Source organism: Oryzias latipes, chromosome 22 (assembly GCF_053564925.1).
Source record: "Oryzias latipes strain Hd-rR chromosome 22, Olatipes_Hd-rR_3.1".
In the NCBI taxonomy this organism is placed as follows: Eukaryota; Metazoa; Chordata; class Actinopteri; order Beloniformes; family Adrianichthyidae; genus Oryzias; species Oryzias latipes.
This window is the reverse complement of record NC_136258.1, coordinates 12,635,773-12,660,542: the sequence shown is the minus strand read 5'-3', so window position 1 is coordinate 12,660,542 and position 24,770 is coordinate 12,635,773. Positions and strand designations below refer to the sequence as shown.

General features: G+C 39.0%; 1 protein-coding gene across 12 annotated transcripts in view; it reads left to right on the top strand.

Annotated features, from left to right (window-relative positions):
• Positions 1-24,770, top strand: part of LOC101164267 (apoptosis-stimulating of p53 protein 1) — a 237,134-nt gene that overhangs the window by 41,335 nt on the left and 171,029 nt on the right. For 6 of the 12 annotated variants that reach the window (XM_023951409.2, XM_078941336.1, XM_023951407.2 and 3 more), the window contains 19 exons: positions 3,535-3,630; positions 6,085-6,141; positions 6,276-6,396; positions 6,503-6,582; positions 6,667-6,834; positions 7,014-7,154; positions 7,286-7,481; positions 7,712-7,840; positions 13,956-14,023; positions 14,269-14,473; positions 14,581-14,808; positions 14,907-15,113; positions 16,304-16,454; positions 16,535-16,572; positions 16,653-17,023; positions 17,112-17,249; positions 18,788-18,921; positions 19,219-19,385; positions 19,513-19,712. In XM_023951409.2, coding sequence (XP_023807177.1) covers positions 3,535-3,630; positions 6,085-6,141; positions 6,276-6,396; positions 6,503-6,582; positions 6,667-6,834; positions 7,014-7,154; positions 7,286-7,481; positions 7,712-7,840; positions 13,956-14,023; positions 14,269-14,473; positions 14,581-14,808; positions 14,907-15,113; positions 16,304-16,454; positions 16,535-16,572; positions 16,653-17,023; positions 17,112-17,249; positions 18,788-18,921; positions 19,219-19,385; positions 19,513-19,712 — 2,895 coding nt within the window. The remainder of the gene's footprint in view (positions 1-3,534; positions 3,631-6,084; positions 6,142-6,275; positions 6,397-6,502; positions 6,583-6,666; positions 6,835-7,013; positions 7,155-7,285; positions 7,482-7,711; positions 7,841-13,955; positions 14,024-14,268; positions 14,474-14,580; positions 14,809-14,906; positions 15,114-16,303; positions 16,455-16,534; positions 16,573-16,652; positions 17,024-17,111; positions 17,250-18,787; positions 18,922-19,218; positions 19,386-19,512; positions 19,713-24,770) is intronic. The other 6 variants (XM_078941338.1, XM_078941337.1, XM_023951408.2 and 3 more) reach the window with 1 other exon arrangement.

Sequence of the window (24,770 nt, the reverse complement as noted above, 5' to 3'; positions counted from 1 at the left end):
TCCATCCAATTGGTCAACGACGTTAAATGCTTAAAGCTGCCATGAGATTGTTTTAGCATTTGTGTAAACATATATGGTAACCATTTATCACAGTTTACACCGTCTTTTCCAATATACGTATCACACTGGCTGATATTCCGATGACAGTACATTTTTGATGTATTGTGCAGGGCTAATTCTCCACCTGTTTGGAACCGAATCAAAGCGACTGTACGAATACAAAAGCAACCCAAGGGAGTAAGCTGGCTTACGTGGAGTGAATTCTAAACTGGGGGGAAAATGGCTATATATCAAATTAAAAGAAGAACTGGCTCAGTTGTGGTATTGTGTATGTGTGTGCGTGTGAACTTACTGGTACTCAGTTCTATTAACCTTTCATTTTAAATGTTTTATTCTGGAAGTTTCATGACCTCTTCCTGGCTTTAAGCTGTTTTGAGAACCACACTTAAAGGTTTTTGAAATTTAGAAGAATTGCTTACATCATTTCTCAGCTTTAGAATTTGGTAGAATCACATTAATAGCCGAAGAGCTATGGTATTTCAAAGAGCATTAACACAGGAGCTGAATCTGCAGTGTTTAAGGGTTTAATGGTGCATTTTATGCATAATTGCTGTTTTTAACCCACTGCAATCACAACAAAAGATCTTTGTACAGCCTATTATCTGCATCAGTGGACATTTCTGGGGAGAATTAAAAAAAAAAATTGAATTTTTTAAAAATAAGAAATGGAAATTCATTTTTTTTAATTTAGGAATAAAAGTGTTCTTTTTTATTGAAACAGAAGATCAAAAGTGTGTAAACAATTCATGTGTTTTGGAGAAGTTTGGTTAAAAAAAATGACTCATGAAATGGATTAAAGTACAAGCAGCTACTTTTGAACATGGCCTGGGACCTGCAGGTAGAGAGGGATCTATGTGGCACCAACATCATGTTACTGTACAAAAAACATCAACACCTTGATATTTAAACTCATTCAAGAAAAAATGTTCCAAAGACTTTCCCTTTTTCAAACACATTAGTCCGCCTGAAGCCTTCTTTTAGTAAACCGCATGTAGAAACGCTGATCATAAATCCCAAGTCCAGTGGATTTGTATTACATAACACAGGTGAGGTGAAACAACAGTTTCAAGTTGATTTATTTTCCCTTGTAAGTGAAAAATCTGCCAATGAACCCTCACAGATTTTTTATAAATACGTTGTGATGTCTTATGTAAAAGTTATCAATGAGGTTGGTTTGGTCTTTAATCAAGCTTAATCAAATATGTTAACCAGAAACTAGACAAAAACACTTTGTGTGGTTTTGTGTGTTTGCGGTGCTAAGTTTCCGTTGGTTTACCAGCTAACTGCAAAGTAACTGAAGACGGCAGATTTAACGCTTTACGCAAGTCGGCATATTAAAAGACTCTGAAATGTTCTTTACAGCCAACAGCTGCTGGCTTAACAGACAAGTGTCTCACCGCTGAGAACAACATGGTTCACAACTCTCCATAACACCACCAAACTGTGTGAACCCAAAGCCAGAACAAAGGAGCAACTCACTGTTATAGAAAAGGTGTAGACTCTTCCAAATGCACAGATATACAAACGAAGGAGGAAAAAAAATAGTATACTGGTCAAAAAAACGTTTGAATAGTAACTTTGTGGGCGTATGGGTTTTTTATTGATTCTTTCCTACACACTGAAATGCTATCACCAAACAAGGAAGTCATCCTCCAATCAGCAAATACTCTGAAATAGTGTTCCTTCACTATATCGAGGTTCCCCTTTTTTTTTGTAACTTTTTTTTAACAGCTCACTGTGGTCTGTGTCCCTATTGGCTGTAGACCAATTGTCAATCAATCTAATCCCCGCCATGTCCTTTGAACAGAATGCATTCAACTCGGCAAATCTTTGTAAATCTTTTATTGCGATTAGATCTTTGTTTTCATTCTTTAATGCTGAACTTCATTTTTTGAACTTTGAGTTTAAACAAGAGAGGAAAGTATCAAAATGTTCTTGTCTGTCCGGGGAAAATGTATAAGTTGTGTAGTGAGGACTTTTACAGCCTTAAAACATCTGAAATCCCACTTCACGGATTTCACATATCGCAGCTTATTTTTAGAATCTATCCTCTGTGATAAATGAGAGAACACTGTAACTACAACAGTTTACACTTTAACCGGTTTCAGGCTTCCGTCCAAAGCTGCTGTTTCCATGTTTCAAATCGATTTCAACTGTAGAAGAAGTTTATACTCCTTCTAAATCCTGGCATCTTTTTTTATTTGTGTAATTTTTAAAAGGAACGGACATCTGTTTTCCATTTTACCCCTTTAGAGTAATCCAATTCATATATTTGGATTCATTTTTTATGCTTATTTTTTCTCTAATTGCAAAGTTCTCCTTACGGCCCCCCGTCCAAACACTCTGAGTGTAAAAACACGAAAAAATTCTGGATTCAATTTGAATTTTTATTATCTGAAAAGAGAAACTAGGTGAGTTTTGAGTCTAGAAAGTACCAGAAAAGTATCTCCAGGCTCATCTGGTTCTTCAGCTAGAAACTATTCATGCATGTGATAGTGGAGAAGCGGTTAGCACTCTGGCCTAACAGCAAGAAGGTTCTGGTTCAAATCTCGAATGGGACTTTTTCTGTGTGGAGTTTGCATGTTCTCCCCATGGTTTTCTCTGGGAACTCCGACTTCCTCCTACATTCCAAAAACATGCTTTGCAGGGGAATTGATTATAAATGGTCCCAAGTATGTGTTTGTGTGTAGCCCTGCAACAGGGTGTATCCCGCCTTTGCCCAACAATTAGTTGGATAGGCTCCAGCAACCCTGTGACCCTGAAAGGGATTCAGCTGGATCAGAAGATGGATGGATGTGTTAGTCAATGGGTGATAGAAAGAAAAAGAAAAATCCGGTGCTTCCTTCATTTATTAAATAGACTTTTGAGCATTTACAGTTGAACTTCCAAGTTCTCATCTTAAACTAAACACTGCAGTGCTTTCTCATGTATCTGGAACAAAGGCAACACACCAGGTGCAGTGCAAGTCTGTGTGTGTGTGTGTTGGAGGACAGAAACAATAGCAGGATGTAGCTGGGACCAAACTGCAGCCTTTACCCAGCACCACCATGGCCGCCCAAATCTCACACACCAACACAACTGATCCAGTCTTTAAAAAAACCTATTAGTTATTACAACTGATACATGAGATCTGAGTTCCTCCATCTGATGTTGGTTTTGGGTCACAGAGCTGTGATTAACAGTATGAACCCCCACCCCAAACCAAAACTATATTTCTGTCAGTCTGCCAAGGCCACCAGCTGGTGCCCAACAACATTAAAGGAGCTCTCTGCTGAAGCTGCGGCCTAAAGTTTGAGCTGATATATTGTGTGTATGTGTGTGCAGCTGCGCTTTATCTCCTCTCACTGTTTTTGCCTTGACGTGCAACAGTGACAGGTGGGAACGGGGAGCAAACATGGGAAAGCCCAGGCTCTTTCAGAATGACATGTTGTATAAATACACAGTGGAACACGTGTGTTGTGTGTGTTCATACAGGTTCCCCGTGTGGAGCTGACCCTCTCTGAGCTCCAGGAAATGGCAACAAGACAACAGCAACAAATCGAGGCTCAACAGCAGATGTTGCTGGCCAAGGTAACACACACACACGCACACACACAAACACACAGTTGCAGGATGGATTACCTGTCACTCACAAAAATGTGTGCATTTAGGTTTAGCTGCAAAGGTCAAATGTACGTTATGGCGGATCAGAATCGTGCCTCTATCGAGGCCCGTGTGCCTCAACCAAACTACATGTTCTGTGGGGAACAAATGCTCGCATTTCCTCATTCCCACATTTAGGATGTGACCTTTGAGCGGACAGGAAACATAGTCATCGGTGTCCTGCAGCTGCTGGGAAACTGAACTGAAGTTGTATGTGAGGGAAAAATCCAAACGATGAGCTAGCAGGAAAAGCTGCTGATAATATTCTGCTAAACTGACCTCTAAGGAGTGGAAGAAATTCTTTTACCTCTGTTAAGGTGTTCAATGTTTTGTGGACATAAAAACAACTCAAGGATTGATTAATATTGCAAATTGTATGAATTTAAGGCCTGCTGGGATAAAAATCCTCTAAAATACAGTGCTATTACTGTCTATCTGAACAGTTACGTAATGTGTTTTTCAAAGTGTGTTTGTGCTTTCAGTAAATGATAGGTGGCTGCGTGCCAACATTCCATTTCCATCTTCCTGTGTGAGCGTGAGTCTGTGTGAGAGACACACTGGTCAGCTGCAATGGGCAGCGATACACAGAAGAAGGTGTAAAGCGCCTCAGTCAGCATCGCACTTGGCGGGCCTCGTTTCCCTCTTCCTCCATCTGCGTCTGCGGTCGGCGTCCCTGAAGACGTTTGCTTTTGTTGTAGCTGGGAAACAAACGCTGTCCAAGTGAAAATCTATGGCTGAAACAATCACTAACAAAATATGCGAAAATAGTTTCGAGAGCTCACATATACGATGTGTTTTGTTTATTCGCTCTGTACTCTAGATGTAAACAGTGTACAAACACAACTTTTAAGTACATTTTAAGGATGGGTTCTCCCAGGAATGAAGGTTTGTGGAGGACCTAAATGGTGAAGACGGTGGCAAACACAAAAGGGAAACAAGAAAGAATTAAAAATGTGGTAATAAGAAATCCATGACGACACACAAACCTGAATTGTGACAAAGGGGTGATAACAGCATCTGACAGAAAACCGTGGACTAAAAACTCAGAGAAGGACGTGTGTGATTGAAAACTTACATTGAACATATTTCAACATAAAGTCTGTCCTATAGTGAGTCGACAGGAATTACATCCAATTCTGAGAACAAACATCATCAACAGTGTAAATCCGTCTTTTAAAAGTCCCACTCCAATCATTTTTTGATATGTTGTAAAAGCATTTCCAGTGGTCTTTTAATTATGATAATGACATTTTTTTGAGCCAAAATCAAGCTTTTCCCAAAGACATTTTTAAATCTGCTCCTAATTCACAATTATTTGAGTAAAGAAATACTCAGAAACGCAGTATTAAGCTTAATTTTTCTTTATATGTGCCCTTCATCATCAGAAAAATGATGATCAATAATAATAATAATTTCATCTGAGTGGACAGGAGGTTGGTGGTAAAAAAAGACTTTTACATTGATTTGGAAACTGAAACAATGGTTGAATTGCTTCTTTGCATAATCAAATATATTAAGAGAACATTCTGATGGAGAGACAAGTAAAAAAATAAAAATTGTGAGCATTTGTACTAGAGCAAAGCAACTTAATGAATCCATTTCTCCTAGAACGTTTCCATAAATGGTTTGTGGTACATTAGTATCTATTTTATTTATATTCTAAATGGGTTCATATCATTTATTCTTTTATCAAACCTGCAAGCCTTGATGGGGCTTTAATGGCTCTTTCTCATGAAAGTCTTAGACAGTTTATTTGCAAGTTCTAGTGACATACAACCCTAACTTTAAATGTATCTAGATTCAAATGCAGCTAAACCTTTTGATTACAAAGCAAAACATTTGCTGAGTCCTTTAATAAACTGCCTCCTTTGACTGAATTGTTTCAAATGACAAACCTTAAATGAGTAAATTATAAGAGAACATTTACACATTTAGCTCAAACACACAAAAACAGGGTTTTCAGGTCTATCATATCTTTTCATTTTCATTTAATTAAAAAAATGTTTTTTAAAAAGCAAGTAAGTGCAGATTTGATGGTTAAGAGTTTAAGGGACGTCAGATTTGCCTTAAAATTAAATTGTCTTTCCAGTTAGCCCAGTTACTATGGAACAGGCTTTAGTAAAAATACAAAGCATAAATGAAAAAATGTATGCACTTAGTTCTAGATAGGTAGACTCGCAGCTGCATCATTGTTGTTTTCCTCTTTGTAAAGCAGTATCACAGCTTTGCTCCTCCTTTTTTTAATAGTGTGGTACAACAGGAACTTTGAGGCTATTCTGAGTCTGTGATGTCATTGAACACCCCCCTTCCTAACATGCGGATCAGGCTAATGATGCTAATGATGAAATAAAGTGTGTGAAAGTGTCCTTCGTGTTCCTGTAGGAGCAGAGATTGCGGTATCTTCAGCAAGGGGGCAAATCTAACCAGGGACAGACTCAGGTAAGCATCTTAGCTGACCGGCAGAAAGACGTTATCCTCCAAGGAAGCAATGATTATCAGTTGCACACAAAAAGATCTAGAAATGTGGGCGCTCGTATGACTTGTGGTGATTTTTGCTTCGTCTTCTCGACCAGCCTGAAGCTGAGAAGCTGCAGCGGCTGAAGGAGCGCATGGAGACGCAGGAGGCAAAGCTGAAGAAGATCCGAGCCATGAGGGGACAGGTGGACTACAGCAAAGTGATCAACGGAAATCTTTGTAAGCGCCTCCTGAAAATGTTTGAAAGTGCTAAACATTAAGGAAGAACAATGGAAGCAGCAGGGATTCCTCCCTAAAGTTGTTTTTTTTTTGCTTTTGTTTCCAGCTGCAGAGATCGATCATGTTTCAAGCCTGTTTCAAGAGAAGCAGGCAGAGCTGCAGTCTGCTGTGATCCGAGTCGATCAGGTACTTTGGATCTGCTATGAAGATCGACCAGCATTTTTCCAAAAGCAGCTACAGTACAGTTTAGTTAACTTCTCGTGTTTCCAGTTAACTCAACAGCTGGAAGACCTGAGGAGAGGACGCCTTCAGCTCCACTCTGGTGCTCCAGCTCAGGGAGCTTTCCCAGGAACCCAGGGGGCCGGTACCGGTCATAAAGGATCCCCTTTGTCTGGCCCTGCAGCTGTGGAGCTGAGGAAACTTTACCAGGAGTTGCAGGTGGTTTGCACTTTCCCACAAACACCTGCCTCAGTTGAATTCCAAATGGCTGAAAAATATACCAAGTGTGACATGGTGTACAATTTTATAACCAACAATGAAATGACTAGAGCTTGATTTGTTTAAATACCAAAGAAGTAACATGTTCTGATCCAAAAACTGTAACTCTTCAATTTTAGGCCCGTAACCGTCATAATCTGGAGCAGAGCAGCAAGTTGGCTCAGAACAAGGACCTGCTGAACAAGAGGAATGCCCAGGTGTCGGTGATGGACCAGCGCATTGGCGACTTAAGGGAACGGCTGCATAAGAAAAGAGCAGAAGTACAGAACGCCCCTCTTTACCCCCAGCTATTTTACCCCTGAATTTTTACAAAGCAGATTGACCTTTCAATGACTAGTTTGTTGGTAACTGTGGAGTTCATAACTTTTTTTTTTTTTTTGCCTCCCCCAAGTTGAGCCGCATGAACGGTGGAGTACCGGCCTCCCCTCAGAATTCCCCCCAAACTAGCGGTGGAGTTTCTGGCCGAGTGGCGGCCGTCTGCCCCTACATCCAGGTTCCTGCTGAGGGGAAACAAGAGGCGGGGTACCCTCTTCCTGCGGACCCCCCATCCAAACCCTCCCCCCTGAACCATGTTCGTTCTGCCTCAGGTTGGTAGAATCAAACCCATGTTTAGTTTTATGGTCAACCTCTGAGCTCTAACTTTTCTCCTCCTTTTTTTTTCTTGTCTTTTTTTCCCCGTCTTTTGTTGATCGTGTTGCCTTTAATGTACATCAATTGTAATCTGTGACGCTGTGATCACTTCACTGTCCCTTTGTTGTCACTGTTGGTGTGATGTCATGTGGTGGGTTGTTCCTGTCTTGTGGGCTTTGCTGGATAGAGGAGGACAGGAGTGGCATCAGGAAGCCCCCCAGCCAATGGAAAGTGTCAGATTTAGACATCGTCCTGTCTGAGCCCACTGAGATGTTGCAGGGATCTCTGTCCTCTCAAGGGAAGGACAGTAACAACAGTGAGTCCCAGAGGGGTTGCTGTAGAAAGTCACTTTATCGATGGTGGACCAGCAGCTCCTTAGACTAAAGATATGTTCACACTGCCCTTGGCAACACGTGTTCAATCGACCAGTTCAAATGTGAATCAACACGCCTTTCTGGCTTACAAGTTCAAAACTCATGCGCTCTTGCTTTGCTATGCAAGTTTTCTACAGCTCTACATTTGAAGCGCGTCTAAATATTGTATAGATGGCGTTCTTTTTGAATTCGCGGAAGTGCCAAACGTTTTAAAATTGAATATTTGTGCCCAGCTGGAACTCTATGACACCAAGTCTCTCATATATTGGAATAGAGCTGTGAAAGGAAAAGCCTGGAACGAGATCCAACAGTCGTTGGTGAACGTGCGCTAGCATCGGGTACCGACAGTCCAGTGCGAACACCATATGATAGATGCGCATTCAAGAATGTGCGTCACAAGCCTGGTGTGAACGTAGCGTTAGTCCCATTCATCTGTACGGGGTTAAACCCATATAGGTGCTGCGGGTTTTTGGGTTGTCCGGGCCCATGGAGGGTCTTAGACAGGAGCGGCCACCTCTTTAGGGGCCGAATCTCAATGGATGTCATGTAAGTACAATGTGCCATTGTTCCACGTATGGTAGGGGTTTCATGAAGTTATGTTAAAATGAAGTTGCACACACTCACGACGTGCTGTCGTACAGTGACCTTTATGCCACATTCTAATCGGTAGTGAGGTGCGCATACTGGCCCATTTTGACCAGGTACGAATGCCGCACGCAAGGGGTGTGCAAGTAATACGACAGTGCTCATAGGATGCCTGTAGGATACCCACACACACTACACTCTGTCAAATGTCCTCAATTCTAAGGCTTTAAGGACGGAGTGCACACTTATTACTTGAACGGCACTAACTTGTGCAGATTTGGGGGACTATGAAAAATCCCAACAATACGCCTAAATCTCCCCTACTTCACCCTTTTTACTTAAATGTTTGCTTACAGAAAAAAATGTGCATGAACATTTTTGCTCTACGGGGGCACTGAGTAATTTATGACTGATCCTTCCTGTGAGCCACTGCCCGGCTAGGGTTTGCCCATTTTTGCCCGCAGACTGCCCATATCTGCCCGTAAGGGCAGTAAAAGCTTTAAGGTATAACTGCTTTGTGCAGAGAAGACTAATTTGTGTCGGCCCGTAGACACACATTGAGAATCCGTGTCCAGAGTCTTTAGCTGAAGGGGACCGCGCCTTCTATCTTTATAGGTGGAAAAGCTGAAGACAGCATTCAAACCCGCCATGCTGGGAGGGGTTGATGTCACTATAAAAGCCAGATGGTGCGGAAGAAGACATAATTAAATCAGCTTCACAAAATGACCTTAAAATGTAAGGGTCATGTGTATAAGGGTGCAGACAAGACATCTGATAGTCAGCAGCTGCTCAAGGTTAGGAAACAGCTTCAGAGAAGAAACCCAGTCTGGTCTCAGACTCATTTAATTAGCATCTGTGATATACTAGAGAGGAGTAACAGTCATAACCAGTTTAAAAATAGTAAAATGTTAATCTGGAAAATTTAGTAGATATTTGCATTTGTTGCTGGGAGTTAGTGAGAAATGTCTTCACTTGTAGACTTTTAGAATTGTTCGTATTTAGTAGTTCTGCAGATGAATTCATGATAGTGATGGTGGAGCAGAAATATTTACAGCAAAAAGTGCTTGTGTGTGTAAGCGAGGCAAAGCAGTCGTGTTAGAAATCCCATTGTTTTCACAAATGCCAAAGCAAATGCCACAGTTCTATTTATTCCACGGCGGCGTAACGTGGAACATTTAGAGCTGTAAATCATAGCAGGGCAATGGTTAAGACAGGCGGGCACAGCAATGACGGGAAATCTGAGCCATGTCATTCTACAGCTATTTACAGTACGTGTAATAAGTGTGTGAGTGTGTGCGTCTGCAGGACAGCGGGTTTTTAGCTGTGGTGGCTGTCACCACTCACAATAGAACCCTAAAACAAATGACTTACTGAATATAGATGATGAAGGGATGTTTTATTTGCTGAGAATTTAGAGAAATAGATCATTCATATCCAAAAAGATCTTTTTTAAACATAAGATTTAGGATCACCTGATTACTACTTTTTTGTAGTATTTTTTGTTTTGCATTGGTTATTTTAAAGTAATTAATTTGACTCCTCTCGATGAGTTTTAACCAAGCAACTATTGGGTGATCTTCCTCTCACCTGACAGCTAGATCTCTTCTGATTGGTCAATTTGACAAAAAGGTCAACGTAACTTCTCGCTTTGTTCTGGGTGACTTTAAATTAACTGACTGCTCAACAGAAGATTTGTAAAAAGAAAACAATATTATGGACACAGTCCAAAAATAAAATGAAGGCTTCATTGGTCCAGGTCTTCCCTGTAAATGAGAATTGATTTACAGTGACTTACAGTACCTGATTAAAGAAATTATGAAATTAAAATGTCTGGGGCAATGAACTGCTTTCATGTCAAACTATTCCACCTTTGTGAACCTTGCAAAAAATATTTTTGTGTCGATTGCAGAAAACAATCATTGAAAACCTCTAGTTGTTTTTCTGTCCAAAATAGACTGCATCCACTGCTGCCAGCTATAAACACTCTTTGGGACTGAGAAATAAGTCTACAACCTTAAAGGGGACAAAAAACCTTTCTGATAAATTTCAGAAGTAGGGGTGTCGCTCCCTCTACACAGTGAACAGGCAGTTTAGCTGGGTAAGTTTTATAACAAAGAACACTACTGAGTGCCATACTGCCCCCTTGTGGACGTTTTGGCTTGTCACAGTTCAAGATTTCCTAATTCTTGATTCTTTGGGTGAAACATACCAGATCGAAACAAGGCCAATTCACAGGAATGTGGAAAGAACTGGTGACAAGACTTGCTTAGCACACAAACACAAGCAAAACTCTAATTTTGGCCATCGTAATTATAAATATACAACAGAATATTACATGGTAAATTAGGGGGCATTTTCTGTCATGGGTGTAATATTCTTTAGGCCAACCAGAGAAATTATTGTCATTTATTAAAGGAATATAACACAAATCAGCGTTAAACAAAAGCCCATAAACTTGTCAACTGGGTTATCAGCTAGTTATTAGCTTATTATTGTCCATCTTGATTATATATTGTGAACCAAAATACCACATTCCTGCTCCTTTTGAGTCCTTTTGAAACTTCATGTTTGTTTATAGATGTGAGATTACAGAATTTTTCTTTCAATAGTTGCTGAAGTAAGTGACCCCCATTTCCTCCAAACTACTGATTTACCTTTAAATACTTACTATATCATGATTGTACAAATAACAGGTTTTGTGGCCTTAACCTTTGTCCCTGTTCTGTCCTTGTCACTGGTTCATTCAGTAACAATGTCCTTCTCTCTATAACTTCAAGTGGCAGCTTCTAATCCAGGCCTTCTGGCAGATGCCCAACTTTCCACCTCTTCCAAAGCTGTTTGTTGTTGTGTCGTCACTGTTTTCTTCCTGAGGTCAGCAGGGGCCTGCGGCAGCGGCACATACCAGCCTGCACAGCTCCAGCTTATCAAAGCGGCAGCAGAACTCCCAGTTTATTAGTTAATCAGTGTTTGTCTGGTATGAAACGCAGCTCTGGCTCTGATATCTGTGCCAAACCATTGTGTAACGGTTGCAAATTCTTCTTCGAGTGTAGATTTGGCCAATTGTTGCTTTCAGTTCATCTTAATGACAGACATTAGGGATATTGTAACAATTAGAGATAGTCTTGGATTTTAGAAGTCTTTTAATGGTTTAACAGATCACTTGACTTACAAGAAAAACACAACTATTAGTCAACAGAGGTCAAGTAAGGTCATTGAACTTTCAGTTAGATCACTTAACTGTGAAGCTACCATTCCCCTAATGTTTATAAAATTAGAAAATTAGCACTGTAAGGGTTGTAGTCATGCATTATTTAATGTTTGGTAGTTGTTTAAAGTCCAAATTGTTCAATTGATTTATGGAGAAAAAACATGAAGAAATTGTTAATTGTAAAATGATTTATTTTCATAAATCAATTTTATATTTATTTTTTCCACAATTCTTAGCTTAATTTTCTTTATACAAGTTCTCCATCATAGAACAATGTCACAGGAACATTTTAAAAACACCAAAAACATGATTTTCATCGATGTGGGTCTTTATATAAACTCTTTCATTATACTGTTAAGATTTGATTTTTCGAGCTCTGTAAGTTGAGTCAAAGCCACATCGCTCTAATATGACGCATAAACCTCAACAAAACCACTTTAATGTTTTTCTACTAATAAATCGTGAACATTTCAAAAGGCTAAAATGTCATTATGAGAGTTTTTTTAAAGGTAAATCTGGTTGTTTTGAAGGTCTGAAAGATGAACAAAAAATAAGTAAATCATAAAAAGAATTTCTTGAGGAAAAAAGTTTTATACATATTTATATTTTTGGAACAAAGTTATCCTAAGGGGGCAAAATCCTTTGAGTAAGAAAGAGTGTGTGAGTGGGAAAGATGTCTCTAGTTTCACAAATATAATGTCAGTGAAGAACCTCTACAAGCTGCACAACAGAAAAACAATCAGCAAACAAGAAAAATGCTCAAAAATTAACATGTTTTAAAATAACATGTTTTGTGCTAAGGAAATGTTTTTCAGGACGATTTATGGACTTATTTATAAGTTCAGCATAAGGTTCTTTGACTGTATTTTCATGTTTGTGTTGCTTATGTTTTCAAAGTTAATTACCGGTAATCCAAAAGGAAAATTCTATCCGTGCAAACATCAGAAGTCTGCTGCTAATGGTGCATAAGTATGCAATCTTAGTGTGCGTGTTTTAGCTTCATGCTTGGTGTCTGTTTAACTGAGATCATTGTCACTAAAAACAAACACCAAACAAAATATCCAACTGCCGTTTATTCCATGTGTTTTTGGAAGACTTACTCATAAGGAGACTGAATATAAAAAAGTTTCAGTTCCATGAATTACTTCAATGTTCTATTCTGATTACTAATGTTGTCAAGTAAACAATTGTGGATCTTAACGTTTGTATATAACACGAACAAACACTGAAGCAGGTTTTGTTACAGGTGTACACAATTTTATAACAAGGAAAATCAACAAATAGAGATTGCAGAGATTGGATGATGTAAATTAATCACATTTCTTTTACATCACCTTTATAATAAGTTTCTTTTATTCTGATGGGGTGGGTCAGACCTTTCAGGTGATCTGCAAAAACCCACTTTATTAAATGAAACCAAACTGATTTACAGTAGCATTTTTTGTGTTTTATTTATTTTGAACGGATAAAGTAAAAAATGAGCCTCATCAACAATATAACTAATAATGGCAATAAGTTCAGAAAGGGACTTTGGATGAAGTTTAACTAATTATCAGTCCAAACTTAAATTTTAACAAACAGTATTTTAAAAAATTACAAAAAATAGACATATCACTGAAAACTATCAATTATGGTCAAAAGAAAAAAAAACTTATTTCTACAGCAGAAGTAGAAATGTTTGCTAAACAATTTATGACCAACCACATGTCAAGTTGAAAACGTATATTTTGTAAACCAGCTCAAAATCAGAGGAACGTCTTTTTAGGATGGATGCAAGATTTTTTTCTATTTTAACATCCAGACCTCAAGCGTTTATTCCCTCTATTGTTTTCTATGCCCCTATTTTCCTAATATTATTTCGTGGGAACGGAATATTATTTTATTATTTTGTGGGAATGGAATATTATTTCATAGGAACGAAATATTTATTATTTTACCCATGTCAGCTTAAGGGCTCCGTACGTCCAAGTGAGCGATGAGCTGCACTATTTGCAGTAAGGCTTTCAGTGGCATCATTTTTCCTCCTTTCTCTAATGCAGTAATATGTTTTTAAAATTTCATAAATGTATATAATGTTAATTCCTATTTTGTCAGGCCCCGACAGCCCAGCTCTGCTTTAAGCACTGACATGTTTGTTTTACGCTCCCCCTCATTTGTGGTTTTGTAAGCTCCATTTGTGTTGGTTTGTCATTTCTAAGTTGTCTTCCCCATACTAACCTCAGTGCGTTTGTTCCACCCCCCACCCCCGTTTTATTTTTGTTCAGCAAATGAAGCGTCATGGCCGAGCATCAGCAAAAGTGTACCAGACTGGAGAAGCGGCAGTCCAGAACAGGTAAGGTTTCTGCAGCACATCTATGAATAAAAAAGGGTTTGCATGTTCAGAATGGGAAATTATTTTAAAGCCTACAGGCTAAACATTTTGGTTTTGGGTGGAGCCTTAATGTTTTAGTCAATGTTTAACCCATTCCTGTTAAAGGGAACTTTGAAGTTGCCGGTTTTGGAAATTGTTTTCTCTTGGAAGCTTTTCCTGACAGGCTTGGCTTTAAATGCATAGTGCATTTCTTTTCTGCCCACCAGCTCCCCTCTGGTTATGGTACATACCCCAGTGCCACTCACCAGGCAGCAGGGCATCACTGTGCAACAAGCTCCCTTCCCCGCTCTGCTCCTGGTACTCTGGGCTGGCCCCGATCCAGTGTCACAAACAGCGCCTCCTCCCCGTCTTCATCACCCAATTCCCAGAAAATACAGCATCGCATCTCGGTCCCTCCTCATTTAAGCCAAGGTATGCTTAGCCCCGCCTCCACAGGAAAAGCTTTTTAGCTTCCTGTGTTCACTTGAATTCTGTTCCATTAAATTATGAGTTACGATCATGTTTTTATCTGCTTTCAGGTCCTGCCATTTCCTCCCAGCCAACTCCAGCGTCTCCGCAAACAGAGCGCACAGATCCCCCCCCAGCTGTGGCAGTGCGTCCCTACGTGCACGACCACTCGTCCAGGCCGCAGTCCCCCAGAAAGGGCCCCGCCACCATGAACAGCAGCTCCATCTACAGCATGTACCTCCATCAGCCTCAGGCCACAAAGTATGGATCTCTCAGCAACAGAACTACAGTCAAAGCTGGTGAGAAATGTCATTTTTGCCTAGACTGCAGGGTGAGACGTCAACATTGCAAGAAGAACAAACCCTAACCCGTTTTTTTTGTGTGTGTTTCACCACAGTTTACGGAAAACCCATCCTTCCTGCCTCTTCCACTTCTGCGTCCCCTGTCCCCTTCTACCAGGCAGGAAGAGGAACAAAAGCAAACGGAGACGATGTCACAGATAAAGGAGTGAAAGGAGGAGAGAGCGGTGATGGTAAAATCCTTCCTCCACCCAGTGTGGACAACATCCCTCGTCCACTAAGTCCCACTAAGCTCACTCCAGTGGGTAGGTAGATGATCCATCAAGACATGCAGTACTTTGGTTATGGTTTAGATTAAATAAACATCTTGAGCTAATTTTTTCTCCTATTTTTGTAGATTTTTGTAGGTGACCAAATACTTATTTTCAACCATAATTTACCAATTTAATTTAAAAATCAGACAATGTGATTTTCTGGATCTTTTTTTCTCATTTTGTCTCTCATAGTTGAGGTTTACCTATGATGAAAATTACAGGCCTCTATCATCTTTTTAAGTGAGAGAACTTGGTGGCTGACTACATACCCTTTTGCCCCACTGAATGGGGTTTTTCTGTACTTTTGTTGAGGGGAGCATTTCTAAAAATATAAGAAAAATACTTTAAAACTTGAAAAAGAAACTTAAATACCTCAATGCCAATTATTTTACTTTGCACCAAATCTTTGGTGAACACTGTATTTTCACAGTTTTTCTCTTGGACATTAAAAATATGTTTTTATGACAAAAAGGTCATAAATCTGACAGTTTCTTTCTAGTTTTCAAATGTGTTTAACAAGATAGGATTTAAATTGAACCTCAAATGAAAAAAATTGAAAAGCAGTACTGAAAAACTTCAAAACTAATTTGTCTGTTTAGCTCTACACATTTGAGTTTTTTTGTATTTTTATTTAATGTAGTTTTTAAAAAGTTGTCTTTTGTTATAATCAAGAGTCAAGATGGTAAAAACGGTTTGCCTTTGAGTTCATTTTTAAAATTATTTTACAATTCATATAAAGGCAAAGAATACTACAAAATCAATTAAAAATATGTTTCTATGAAGATTCAGAAAAGATTTTAACACTTTGAAAAACAAACATGTAATTGTATAGACTTTTTAAACTGCTGGTGTCTTTATGGTTTGACAAGAATAGCAATACATCAAGTGCTCATAACTAGTATAGACCATAATATGTAATAATCCTTCTTCTGTCCAACCTTGGTCCTCCAGGTCTACCATCCTGCATGTCTTCCAGCTCTCCCTGCTTTTGATTTTCTGACATATCTGATGGACGGAACACCTGATCCATGTCATCAGCAGCAGAAAGCAGTGCAGGGAGGGCTCGAGGCAGCAGCATGGTAGATCTGGTGGTAGATCTGGTGGTAGATCTGGTGGTAGATCTGGAGGACCTCGGCTGGACAGCAGTGGTCTGTAATGTTAAACGTCCTCGTCTCCCACAGCTCACTCACAGCTCCGATACCAGAGCGATGCGGATCTGGAGGTTCTCCGCCGGCGTCTCAGCAACGCTCCACGACCTCTGAAGAAGAGAAGCTCAATCACTGAGCCAGAGGGCCCTCAGGGACCCAACATTCAGAAATTGCTTTACCAGAGGTGAGTTATTGTTCGTTTTTGAACCAAATAAAGAAATTCAAGCTATCTTTTAACTACGTTCATGTTGCTGTGATGTGTAGATTCAACACATTAGCTGGAGGCATGGAGGGAGTTTCAGGTAAGAGACTTATAGATGTTCATGTGGTTTCAGTAAGTTAAATCAAAACAAAAAAACTAAAGTTTCCTCTTCTGTTGCAGGCAACACTTTCTACCAGCCTGACAGTCTTTTAGGAGAAACCGACATCATCCATTCAGCCAATGGAAACGCAGATCCTGGTGACAAGCATGTTAGCGTTGCGGCCGTTGAGGCCAAAGGTCAAAAAGTGAACCTGGAGTCCCGCCGCTCGTCTCCTCCTTTATCTACTCCAGAAGCATCCAAAGAGGTGGCGGCAGCAGCAGAGAGCAGCAACAGCCAGGTCTCTTCATCTCAACCTATCAGCACAGGTCCTGCACCTACAAAGCTGGAAGATCAGAACAACAACGACCAAAGAGGATCCAGTCCTGGTCACAGTTCAGAAAGACACAAGCCCCCCTCTCCACTGCCTCCTGCCCCTCCCTCACTGCCCAAGGTACATGACTTAAAGCCCCAGAAGCAAACCAAATTACCTTTTTTGGAAGAAAGATGGAAAGATGTTTTCATTCCGGTTTTTCCTGCAGACAAAGCGAAGCAACCTGAAGAAGCCTTCATCAGAGCGGACGGGACACAGTCTGAGGGTGAAGTTCAACCCTCTGGCTCTGCTGCTGGATGCTTCCCTAGAGGGAGAGTTTGATCTGGTGCAGAGGATCATCTATGAGGTGAAGAATACCAGCATCTTCCTCTTTAGAATGGATCCTCTTTGTTAAAAGATTTAAATAACCTTTGTAAATTCAAAAATCAATATTAGGATTTGGATCAGGATCTGGAGCAGCAAAACATATTTTTATGAACAAAAACACAAAGTAGTTTTACCTAAGAACCAATTTGTTAGATAGAGGAGTTGAAAAACATTCCTGATTGTTGAAGTCAAAACACAATTGTTTTGGCCTGAGATGCCTTACAGGTAAGCTAGGAAAATATATTGGTGACATCACCAAGTATGAATGAAGAGTGAATGAATAATGGGCACATTGTAAGCGCTTTGAGCGTCTGGGAAAGTGCAGATAAATCCAATCCATTATTATTATTATCATTATTATTACAAAACACAAAAAATATTTAACATGCATCTTCTTTAAGTGCAATAGAAGACATTTAAAAAGGGAATTAACTAAAGAATTGAGAAAAGGCCCATAAACCAACATCTTTGTAAAAGTAGACCTGCTCAGAAATTAATTGCATCACCTATCTTATTGTAAAAAGTAGTGGGCCATGTGTAGCGCCTTGAGGGACGCCACATGTCCCTAGAAAGGGAATTTTTTTATCGTCATGCTCAGGAGTCACCAACAAATTAATGTCATTTGTCAATGCTTTTAAAGCCTATATCACAAAAAATGTATGTTTTTAAGAGCTATCATTTCCACACACAAAATTTTTACCGTCTTTTTCAGACTAAGTTGCTCCAGAGCATTGGTCGTAGCAGCCCAAAAATGCATAATGAAGAAGAAAAATAGCATATATAAGTCACACTTGGGAGAAATGCATTAAACAAAATACAGGAATGAGAACAGATATTTAATCATGAAAGGCAAATGGTAATAAGGGAATAGCCCTAACCGCTACATGTACTCTGAAAAACACGGTAACCCTTTAACACCGAGCTTTAGTTCCAGGGTTTACATTCTGTCGACGACCATAACTCTTTAATCGTTTATACAATTAACATAATTCAAGCAGATTCTGAAGCGTAGAAAAGCGTCTTTGCGCTGAAATGCAACACTTTACAGCAGTGAAGTGCTTCAACGGAGATGAGTTGATTCTGTTGCGGATTAAAGCGTTGTAATGTCAAGTTCTGCATAATGCCACAAAGCCACTTTTCTCTTCAGAATCAGCTGATTCGTGTTGTTTGCGTAAACTGTCGAAGAGTTACAGTAGGTCAAGGAGCGTGGGTTATTTAGATGTCACGGTGCCATCTTCTGTGTTAAATAAAAGCTTAACAATTAAAAACTTGTTTTTGAAACGTTTGGGCTGTGATTTAGAAGTTTTTTTTAGTAAAACATACACACTATTTTGTTATGTAACCACAATGCCAGTGCAGTGCACCCACGTGCAGCATGTTTTTTTTACCACTTTCATAATACAAGATGAAATCATGGGACTTTTGTTGTATTTTCTTTCAAATGAATCAGCAGCAGTAATTTTATGCCAGTATGTTTCATTTCTTACACTGTTTTTTGAATTATTCCTCCATTATAAGGTGGAAAATCCCAGCATGCCCAACGATGAAGGCATTACTCCTCTTCACAACGCTGTCTGCGCTGGTCATCACCACATTGTGAAGTTCCTGCTGGACTTTGGAGTCAACGTAAACGCAGCAGACAGTGACGGATGGTCAGTTCCCCCATTCAGCCATGAAATCAGACAGTAAGATGAATGTGCGGCTGCTGAAGGGCTCAGAGAGTGTGAGTCATGAACAGTGTGTGGAAGCGATGCTGGAGCTCAGCACAGAGGCAGCCGTGACAAAAACAAATGACTTTGTTTTTGACTCCAGTAACACAAGAAAAGCAGGGATCCCTGCGGTTGATGTGATTGAATAAGGGATGCATCTATTATGAACACGTTTGTTCTCTGAAATGAAGCATCTTTCTTGATCCCTACTGTCCTACTGTCATCCCTCACTTCCTGCAGGACCCCTCTTCACTGCGCAGCCTCGTGTAACAGCGTTCACCTCTGCAAGATGCTGGTGGAGTCCGGAGCGGCCATTTTCGCCACAACAATCAGTGACGTGGAAACTGCAGCAGACAAATGTGAAGAAATGGAGGAGGGCTACACTCAGTGTTCTCAGTTCCTGTATGGTAGGTAGCACCACACAATTTAGGAGATAACTTAAAGGGATTTAAGTGGCACCGACAGAAAGAGATGTTTATATTGTAATTTATAGAAAAAGATACCATTTTCCCATGAGAGGTCTGTCCCTCACAGGTGTGCAGGAGAAGTTGGGTGTGATGAACAAAGGCTTGGTGTATGCGCTGTGGGACTACGCTGCCCAGGAGGCCGACGAGCTCTCCTTCAGCGAGGGCGATGCCATCACTGTGCTGCGTCGCCGTGACGACACCGAAACAGACTGGTGGTGGGCGCGACTGAACGACCGCGAGGGATACATTCCCAGAAACCTCCTGGGGGTGAGAACGCTACTGATTTGCTTAAGGAAACAAATGTGGAGGCTTTTCATCCACACGGCACACGTTAGGAGGGAAAGTCACAAAAAGAAAATGAGGAACGAGAAAAAAGCTTATTAATAACTATTTGGCACTTGTAGTGTCAAACAACAGACACACCAGGCATGAGAGGCCCATTAAACACAGATTCTTTAATGCAAATTCAGCCCAAGGTGTTGACTCTTCTTCTTCTTTTTCTGTTTCTACTGTTTCTACATGTTACCAGAGCATGTCTGCCACCTACAGGTGGAAGAGGTTTGGTGTGGAATGTGGAAGCCATGCAAATCTGGCATATCTTGCTCCAGGCTTTGGCTTTCACAGCTCTATTGTGATATATGAAACTTGACTTTGTGTCAAATCCTTCCAGCCAGGCACAAACCTCACATTTCTCCTTCATAATTAAGTTACAAACAATTTTAAACAAGGCCCTTTTTCATTGGAAGTGGCCGCTTGAGCCCACGTTGCCAATTTCTGAAAACATTCCTTTATTGGTTGAATGCTGTAAAGCATTCAACCCTTTGTTTTCCTGTTTCTCTTTATTTGGTTGAATGCTGTAAAGCATTCAACCCCTTTGTTTTCCTGTTTCTCTTTATTTATTATTGGTTGAATGCTGTAAAGCATTCAACCCTTTGTTTTCCTGTTTCTCTTTATTTATTATTGGTTGAATGCTGTAAAGCATTCAACCCTTTGTTTTCCTGTTTCTCTTTAATTATTGGTTGAATGCTGTAAAGCATTCAACCCTTTGTTTTTCTGTTTCTCTTTATTGGTTGAATGCTATAAAGCATTCAACCCTTTGTTTTCCTGTTTCTCTTTATTTATTATTATTATTATTTATACTATCTTCCGCCGTTTTTTGACACTTAACTACTTCTACAGTTTTTAACCGATTTTTACCATTCAACTTTTAAAATGTTCAGCTCTTTCAGCTTATTATTGGTATGACTTTTGGTTTTTCAAATCCTTTTACTTTTAAAGATATTCCAGTTTTTCCGGGAATTTTTGCCCTATTAAAATGCATTGGGAAGTTATGGTGCCCGAGGCGCCCGGTTCGACACCCGGTTCGGACGCTTCAAAATTTTCTTCCAACCAACTTTTAAAATGTTCAACTCTTTCAACTTATTACAGTTATTACTTTTGGTCATTCAAATCATTGAACTTTTTAAGATATTCCAGGATTTTCCAGGATTTTTTGCTCCATTAAAATACATAGAGAATCCTTGTGCTAAACTTCTTTTACAGGTTTTTACTTACTTTAACCATTGTATGAAACAGTTCAGCTCATTCCTTTCCTTCAAATCTTCAAATTTTCATTAATTCAGCCATTTTTTCAATAATTTCAGGCCTTGTTTAACTCCTTTTACAATTTTTTTACCTCCAAAATTTTTTTTACCACCACTTTTGGTCCTTCAAATCCTTCGACATTTCAAAAGTGAAGGCTCATGGGAAAGTGTTGATTCCCAAACCACGAGTTAGGTGGCTGTTACGAGAAGTGACTATGATGTTTTTGCACCACATAAATTAGTGGTTTAATGAAAATATAATGCTGTATCATTCAGCTAGCTAGCTGATGATCAATATATCTCTCCATTATACATGGCTGTGTGTGCAAAACCGCATGGCACATGCATAGCTGAGAGAATTGGTCTTGATGCTTTGCATTTGTCAAAATGTGTCCTGCTGCAGGACGTGGCTCCACTTTTACTGTCAAATGATTAGTGCTTTGGATTACAACATCAAGGTTTGAAGTCATTATGGGATGGAGACTGTTTGGCAGGCTTTTTATGTTTTTCAAATCTGAAGCCTTTGTTTCTTTAAACGAATATAACTTCAACATACTTGTAGCTAGAGACACCGTTCAAACATTGAAATGATCACAAGGCTTTGGACTATTAAATACGTTTAGAAATTATTATGGGATGTCGACACAACCTAATGTTGGTTGCCTTTTTATGACAAAATCTGAAGCAAATTTTTGCTCCATTAAATTACATAGGGAATTCTTGTGCTTAACCTCTTTTACAGGTTTTCACCTATTTTAACCATTTTACTTTTAAAATGTTCAGCTCTGTTCAGCCATTTCTTTTACAAATTAAGCTTTCTTTCAGCAATACAGCATTCAACCCTGCATTTTCTTCTGGAAATGCAGCTCCTTCTAGTTGGTTGAATGCTGTAAAGCATTCAACCCTTTGTTTTTCTGTTTCTCTTTATTGGTTGAATGCTGTAAAGCATTCAACCCTTTGTTTTTCTGTTTCTCTTTATTGGTTGAATGCTGTAAAGCATTCAACCCTTTGTTTTCCTGTTTCTCTTTATTGGTTGAATGCTGTAAAGCATTCAACCCTTTGTTTTCCTGTTTCTCTTTATTTATTATAGTATCTTCCGCCGTTTTTTGGCGTTTAACTACTTCTACAATTTTTTACCTATTTTAACCATTCTACTATTAAAATGTTCATCTCTTTCATCTTATTTCTGCTATGACTTTTGGTTTTTCAAATCCTTTTACTTTTTAAGATATTCCAGGTTTTCCGGGAATTTTTGCTCCATTGAAATACATGGAGAATTTTTCGTTCAGAAGTTCACAGTTAAACTCCTTCTACAATTTTTCACCTATTTTAACCGTTCGACTATGAAAATGTTCAGCTCTTTCATCTTATTCTAGCTATGACATTTTGGTCCTTCAAATCTTTGAACTTTTCCAGATATTCCGGGATATTCCCAGATTTTCCAATCTTTTTGCTCCATTGGCCACACCTTTGCTTCTTTAAACAATTGTAACTTAAACATTCTTTTGGCTAGAGACACCGTTCAAATATTGAAATGTTCACAAGGTTTTGGACTTCAACATAAGGTTCAAAATTATTATGGGATGGCAACACCACCTACAGTTTGGCGGCCATTTTGTGCCAAAATGTGAGGCAATTTTAAACTTCTTCAAACTTTCACCTATTTTTACCATTATACTATTACAATGTTCAACCCTTTCATCTTATTCCTTTCAGCTATGACTTTTGGTCCTTCAAATCTTTGAACTTTTCCAGATATTCCTGGATATTCCCAGATTTTCCAATGTTTTTGCTCCATTGGCCACACCTTTGCTTCTTTAAACAATTGTAACTTTAACATTCTTTTGGCTAGAGACACCGTTCAAATATTGAAATGTTCACAAGGTTTTGGACTTCAACATAAGGTTTAAAATTATTATGGGATGGCAACAACACCTACAGTTTGGCGGCCATTTTGTGCCAAAATGTGAGGCAATTTTAAACTTCTTCAAACTTTCACCTATTTTTACCATTATACTATTACAATGTTCAACCTTTTCATCTTATTCCTTTCAGCTATGACTTTTGGTCCTTCAAATCTTTGAACTTTTCCAGATATTTCCGGATATTCCCAGATTTTCCAATGTTTTTGCTCCATTGGCCACACCTTTGCTTCTTTAAACAATTGTAACTTTAACATTCTTTTGGCTAGAGACACCGTTCAAATATTGAAATGTTCACAAGGTTTTGGACTTCAACATAAAGTTAAAAATTATTATGGGATGGCAACACCACCTACAGTTTGGCGGCCATTTTGTGCCAAAATGTGAGGCAATTTTAAACTTCTTCAAACTTTCACGTATTTTAATCCTTCTACTATTACAATGTTCAACCCTTTCAGCTTATTCCTTTCAGCTACAACTTTTAGTCTTTCAAATCTTTGAACTTTTCAAGATATTCCAAGATTTTCCAGGATTTTCCAAGATTTTTGCTTCATTTAAATACATGGAGAATCCTTGAAAACCTTTGTTGCTTTCAAGCATTATAACTTTAACAAGCTTTCAGCTAGAGGCACCGTTCAAACATTGAAATGCTCAAAAGGCTTTGGACTTCAACATACGTTTTGAAATTATTATGGGATGGCAACACAACCTACTGTTTGGTGGGCATTTTTTGACAAAATCTGAAGCAAATGTTGCAATAAACTTCATCCATGGCTGGAACTGAACATATTGAAATTCACTGGATCTGGACATATAAGGAATGTGGGCGTGGTTAGCAAACAAAGCTCGTTGCTACGGACGTCCAAAAGTTTACTTTTTCCGATTCATCTGAAACCGACGTTGATTCGTTCCTCATCTCCAGGCGACCCAAACATAAAATGGTTGCTATGGAGATAAAATCAATAGAAAAGCCGCCATTTTGAAAAGAGTGGATTTTCTATCAACTTAGAACATGTAGCTTTTACCAATATAATACTCTCAAACAACGTGTTTTTTGGAGTCAGTTGATGATGCTGATTCCAATGCTAGTACTTTTAGCCATTTTAGCAACATCTTCAAATTTTCAACAATTCAGCCCTTTTTTCAACAATTTCAGCTTTCATGCTTAAGTCCTACAAATTTTGACCTATTTCAGCCATTCTACTATTACAATGTTCAACTTTTTCTGCTTATTCCTGCTAGGACTTTTGCACCTTTAACTTTTCATGGTTCTTCCAGTACAGTTCAGCCATTTCTTCAGCTAATTCAGCTTTCATTCAGCAGTACAGCATTCAACCCTGCATTTTCTTCTGGAAATGCAGCTCCTTCTAGTTTATTATTATCGTATCTTATAGTATCTTCCGCCGTTTTTTGGCGTTTAACTACTTCTACAATTTTTAACCTATTTTAACCATTCTACTATTAAAATGTTCATCTCTTTCATCTTATTTCTGCTATGACTTTTGGTTTTTCAAATCCTTTTACTTTTTAAGATATTCCAGGTTTTCCGGGAATTTTTGCTCCATTGAAATACATGGAGAATTTTTCGTTCAGAAGTTCACAGTTAAACTCCTTCTACAATTTTTCACCTATTTTAACCGTTCTACTATGAAAATGTTCAGCTCTTTCATCTTATTCTAGCTATGACATTTTGGTCCTTCAAATCCTTGAACTTTTCCAGATATTCCCGGATATTCCCAGATTTTCCAATGTTTTTGCTCCATTGGCCACACCTTTGCTTCTTTAAACAATTGTAACTTTAACATTCTTTTGGCTAGAGA